The sequence below is a fragment of the Trypanosoma grayi genome, assembly GCF_000691245.1.
Source record: "Trypanosoma grayi strain ANR4 Tgr_1090_V1, whole genome shotgun sequence".
In the NCBI taxonomy this organism is placed as follows: Eukaryota; Euglenozoa; class Kinetoplastea; order Trypanosomatida; family Trypanosomatidae; genus Trypanosoma; species Trypanosoma grayi.
Genome location: NW_008826709.1, coordinates 1 through 5,314, shown reverse-complemented (window position 1 = coordinate 5,314; position 5,314 = coordinate 1). Strand labels below are relative to the sequence as shown.

The 5,314-nt window shown below is 60.2% G+C and overlaps 3 protein-coding genes across 3 annotated transcripts; all 3 read left to right on the top strand.

Moving 5' to 3' along the window:
- Nucleotides 1-66: 66 nt before the first annotated feature.
- DQ04_10901020 (hypothetical protein) lies at nucleotides 67-375 on the top strand (the record flags this gene model as incomplete). The annotated part of the gene is made up of 1 exon (XM_009316390.1): nucleotides 67-375. One exon carries the CDS (start codon nucleotides 67-69, stop codon nucleotides 373-375), a length of 309 nt encoding a protein of 102 aa, XP_009314665.1.
- Nucleotides 376-397: 22 nt separating this feature from the next.
- DQ04_10901010 (hypothetical protein) lies at nucleotides 398-3,229 on the top strand (the record flags this gene model as incomplete). The annotated part of the gene is made up of 1 exon (XM_009316389.1): nucleotides 398-3,229. The coding sequence occupies one exon, from the start codon at nucleotides 398-400 to the stop codon at nucleotides 3,227-3,229; it is 2,832 nt and encodes a 943-aa protein (XP_009314664.1).
- A 70-nt stretch (nucleotides 3,230-3,299) lies between these two features.
- Nucleotides 3,300-5,314, top strand: DQ04_10901000 (hypothetical protein; the record flags this gene model as incomplete). The annotated part of the gene is made up of 1 exon (XM_009316388.1): nucleotides 3,300-5,314. A coding segment is annotated over one exon (2,015 nt), but the record flags the coding sequence as incomplete, so codon positions are not given.

The window sequence follows — 5,314 nt, the reverse complement described above, 5'->3', positions numbered from 1 at the left end:
CCGCCGCCGCCACCGGCGCGTGGGGCACGCGGTGCCGCTGCCCTGCAGCCGCCGCCGTACTACTACATGGTGCTCGAGTTCATCCGCGACAACGCCGTCGAGGGGACCGAGAATTTGGCGAAGCGCGAGCGTGTTGTGCTGTGCACTGACGACGCCCAGGACTTTCAGATCTGGCAGCAGTTCGTAGAATCCTACAGGTGCGCGGCGGACCGCCTCGACCGACTCGAAGGTGAGCGCGTGGTGGGGAGGTCGCGCAAGAAGAAACGGAGAGACAGCGTTGTGGACCGTCACGACGAGACAACAAGTGAAGACTTAGGNGCGCAAGAAGAAACGGAGAGACAGCGTTGTGGACCGTCACGACGAGACAACAAGTGAAGACTTAGGCGATGAGGTGGCGATGCTCATGAATACGCTACAGCTATGGCGGAAGCGGGCGCTGGGGCTACTTGAAGACGCCACACGTGCAGCTGCCGGCAGCAGCGAAGCGGCAACGGCAACGGCAATGGCGGCGGCGCCATGCATGATGTCAATTGACGAGAACATAGACAACAACTCGTGGAACGATTGTGTAAAAACGCTCATGGATGAGTTGCAGAAGAGGCCGGTGGAGCCGGTGCCTAGTTTGAATATGGTGCAGGATTCGCACGAGCGAACCTGCCTGCTACAGATGTGGAATGATTTACATAATAGACACTTTCCTGATAGTATTCCTCCTAAAGAGGATGAGATATACTCCGTGGAGGAGCAGCAGCAACGGGTAAACAGAGTAGATAATCTTATAGCAGCAGCGATGTCGCCAATATCGGTGACGGCCGCGCCCTCTAGATGTAGTGAGGTTGCTGTTGCTGCCGCTCCTACCGTAGACAACTTGCAAGCGGTGTGTCTAGGAATCGTGCGAGATTATGAATCCATAGTGGAGCTACTAGACAATGAGACAGAGATAGACAATTGCCGTGGTAGTGATAATAGTAGTAGTGATGCCATGAAACTACCTGAGAGTATACGACATGTCTACGATGCGATGCGCAGGCAATTAGAAAACACAGCGAATAGCGACGACGCTGACGGCATGCTCGCCCAGTTGCGTGCGGCCCGTCGCGCCTTAGATGTGGACCCCGCCGGGCCGCAGGCGACGCTGCAGCAGGGGCGTCAGCAGAAGAACATAGAGCGCGTGGCGCGTGACGCCCTCTTCGCCTACGCAGAGGCGACACTCGGCCTGCTCCAATCGTGCTACGATGAGTACGCGGCGATCCTCGACCGCCTTCTCTCCGCTGTGCGCGGCGGCAGTTCAGGCAGCGAGAAACTCGTCGTCTCCGCCGCCCATATCGAGGCGGTCGAGGCGCTGGAGGAGGAGCGACGCGCAGCGAAGGTGAAGCAGGAGGCACTGGAGAAGCTCATGGGCGAACTCGGGCGCGTGCGGCGCGAGCGCGACGAGGAAATTGGCGCGCTGCAGCACAACTTCACACGCGCCAAGGAGGTCTGGCAGAACGATCTCTCCGTCCTCCAGGCGAAACTCACAACGCTGCAGAGCAGCATGACACGAACAACGGTGGTGGTGCCCGCTAACAGCACCGCGCTGGCGTCGCCACGGCAAGAGCTGTACGGCGAGAACGAGGAGGCCATGCACGGCAGCGGTGACAACGACAACGACGCCATCACGCGGTGGGCAACCCGGCTTGCATGCAGCGGTGGCGAGCTGCGCGGCAGCATTGTAGCGATGCGGCTCGAGCGCTTCTTCAACTGGGCGCTGAAGAACGTAGTTCCGCTTTGCGCCGGCCACAACACCAACTGCATCTTGGAGCTCGTCATATGGGCGATGCGCAACCACATGGCGCTTCTGCAAACCGCCGCGCAAGTCTTTGGCAGCAACGCTATTGGTGATGACACCGAGACGGATCTTTGCAGCGCTCTGCAGTTTTTGCACCATAAGCACGTGGCGTTAGAACAACTGATAGAACACTGCGTCGGTGGCACAGACGACGGCACCTCCGACTACGCTGTGGTGGAGAGCCGACTGCGCGCTCTACAAGACTGCGATGCGTTGGTGCACAACATTCACAGTCTTCTAGGCACCACACGCAACGCGGACATAGAGCCGGAGATATTAGATCTCCTGCGTACTCGTGCTGAGATGGCCGACGTGCAAAACATAACAGGCGCGACCGACGACACGGTGGCCGTCGTTACGGCGCAACGTGACGAACTCCAGAAAATGAGGGACTCACTGCAACAACTCCTAGCAGCAGACGAAATCATGGGTGCAACAACAGAGGAATTGATCAAGCAGGTGCCAGCCCTGCACGCGACACAGGAAGCACTCGCACAAACGCAAGATTTACTTGAAACAACGGCGAACGAAATGGAGCTGCTCGCGAAGCAATCCGCACTGCAACACGACGAACTTGAGCAACGCATTCACCTCGTAAATCAGTACTTCACACAGCACCCATCCCACCAAAACACGACGGGTACAATCACAGAGGCAGCCGTAGCTTCTATCCTTCACACCGAACCTCAACACGCCACGAATAAAATTTCACAACTCCTCCAAGAACTNGAGGAGATGGGCAGCCAGCCGCTGCTGCCGCAGTGCCAGCGCATGGCGAACGAGATGGGCGCGCTGCGCGCCAGTGAAGAGCGCTACCGCTCGCTTGTGGGCGAGGAGGTTGAGTGTGGCGCCGCAGCAGAGGGCAGCGACCCGTCGACGCGTGCACAGTGCCTGCGCGGCATTGAGTCGGCGCTGGCGACCCTCGGCGTGGAGGACAGCGAGGAGCCCGCGGCGGCAGCCATTCTGAGGGCGGCCGAGGACGCCAAGGCGCGCGAGGAGGACCTGCACGGCAGGCTGGACGAGGCCGCCGAGCGTGAGCGTGTTCTGGAGGCGAAGCTTGGTCAGCTTGCTCACGCAGCGGATGACCTGCGCTCCGCACTGGACGGCGGTGCGCCAGTGGCCGACAGCAGCGAGGAGGCGACTGTCGTTGGCGACCGTGTGGTGGAGACACTGAAGCGACTGCAGGCTGGCAGCGCTGCGGCGTGCTCTGTCATGTCAGCGGCAATGCAGCAGGATGAGGAGATGGGCAGCCAGCCGCTGCTGCCGCAGTGCCAGCGCATGGCGAACGAGATGGGCGCGCTGCGCGCCAGTGAAGAGNCAGGACGAGCAGATGGGCAGCCAGCCGCTGCTGCCGCAGTGCCAGCGCATGGCGAACGAGATGGGCGCGCTGCGCGCCAGTGAAGAGCGACTATCTTTGTTAGTGATTCAGCTTGAGGATAGGATTAGGTTTTTTAGATTGGAGTTGGAGGAGATGGAAGATCGAGTTCTTCTTGTTGGCGAAGGAGTTTCTGTTCCTAAGCGTGTGGAAAAACTTCTTATGAAATCGTTTGTTACTCTTGGGGGGATTATTGGGTTGCTGAATTGCGATGTTGATGGTGTTTTGTCTTGTGTGGTAGATTTGATTGAGGCGCGGGATTATTTCTGTAGGCTGTGCGGTGGCGAGGATGTGTTGGCGGGTTCTGATGTAGAGGATGCTACAAGGGCGGAATGTGTGCACGTAATGAAACGGGCTATTGCACGTCTTTCCCCTAGTGTTTTGGAGGACTCGACGCTCCGTCTTCCTGTGAAGATGCAGCGGTGTGTGCAGGAGACGATACAAGAGCTTGAGCGGCTGCGTGATGGTACGGAGGAGGCGTCTGATCTTGTGGTGAAACTTCAGCAGGATGTGCAGACACTGATGAACGCCGGCGAAGCATCACTTCGGCTGCTTCGGGGTGATGCGTCTACAACTATGGCTGTTTCAGGTGGAGGTGCAGGCGAGGGTGGGAGTGGGCGTCTGAGTGTGTCTCTACTTGCCCGCTCACTTGTGTCGTATGCCGGTGATAATGCCGGCCGTTTGCGTGACCTCCGTGCCGCTTGTGATGAGTGTAGCGGTATTCTTGCGCAGGCTCGGCGGTGCGAACTCCCCAGCACCTCGCTGAATTCCTCGACAGCATCCTCCACTGCGGACGCAACTTCTGAGCTGCTGCTAGTGGACCATTGTAGGGAAATTGTGAACGAGCTGCTTGTGCTACGTGCAGGGCGTCGTTCGAGCTTGGCTGTGATGGAGCGTGGCGCCGCCGAGAGTGAGCAGCTGGTGGCGGCCGCACACAGCGCGGTGGAGGCGCTGTCGTCGGCGCTCGATGAGAGTAGCAGAACAACGGCAGCAGCAGCTTCGGTTGGGGCGTTGTGTGCGCAGCTTGAGTCGTGCGCTTACACCGCGGCAAAGCAGCTGCGTGAGCGGGACCGTCTCATGCATGCGAGCGCGGCTCTGCTCCAGGAAGCGTTGGCGCCTGGAGTTGATTGTATTAGTCCGCGTGGGGGCGAGGTGCTGCTATCGATTGCGGGCGATGCTGTCCGTGCGCTGGAGGCGGGTCGCGTGGAGCTTGATAGCGTACGTGGTGCGCTCGAGCAGTCGCGTGGCCACGTGGAGGAGCTGCAGCGGCGCGTGGAGAAAGAGGCGTGCGACCACCGTGCCTCAATGGTGGCGCAGGTGCAGGCGCATGACGAGACACAGAGCCAGCTGAAGGAAGCGATGGAGCGGCAGGTGGCCGCCACAGCTCATGCAGCGAAGCTCCTGCGCACACTCGCAGGGTTTTCTGGAAGCGTCGCTGCGATCACGCTGCACAGCGGTCTGGCGAAGGAAGGGGGCACAGGCACAGCAGAGGAGCGGCCACAGGACCAGGAACAACAAGAGGCGGTGGAGGTGCAGGATAGTGATGTGGTAAGCAGAGAACGGTTAGACGCCATTCTTGCGCACTGTGCAGACATCATGATGGAGCTGGAAACAACGAAGGCCAGGGCGAAGCTTCTGGCATCGGAGGCGGACGAGCTGCGCGGAAGGCTGCGCGACAATGAAGATGCCATGCGTGAGCTCGAGTTCCAAGTGCGCAGCGTAGAGGCAAAGGCCGCCACTCGTGGCGCGGAAATGTCAGACGAGACGGCCTTCCTCCGGGACGCCCTCGCGGCGAGCGAGGCGGAGTGCGAGAAGATGCAACAACAGGCGCAGGCGCTGGAGAGGCGTCTTGACGGACTTCGGGCTGAGATGGCGGAGTCCGTCCGCTCGCACGGCAGCGAGCGCGACAGTCTATCCAAGGTGCACTCCTCCCTGCTCTCTGAGAACCAGGAAATGCAGCAACAGCTGGAGCAGCTTGGCGAGGAGCTTCGGGCAGGCAGAAGAGAAGTGCAGGGGTTCCTGCGTGAGAGTCAGGCGTCATCGCTGTCTGAGGCGGCACTGCGGTCGCGGGGCGCCGCGGCGGAGGCGGCCCTCGGCCTGCTGGCCCGCGA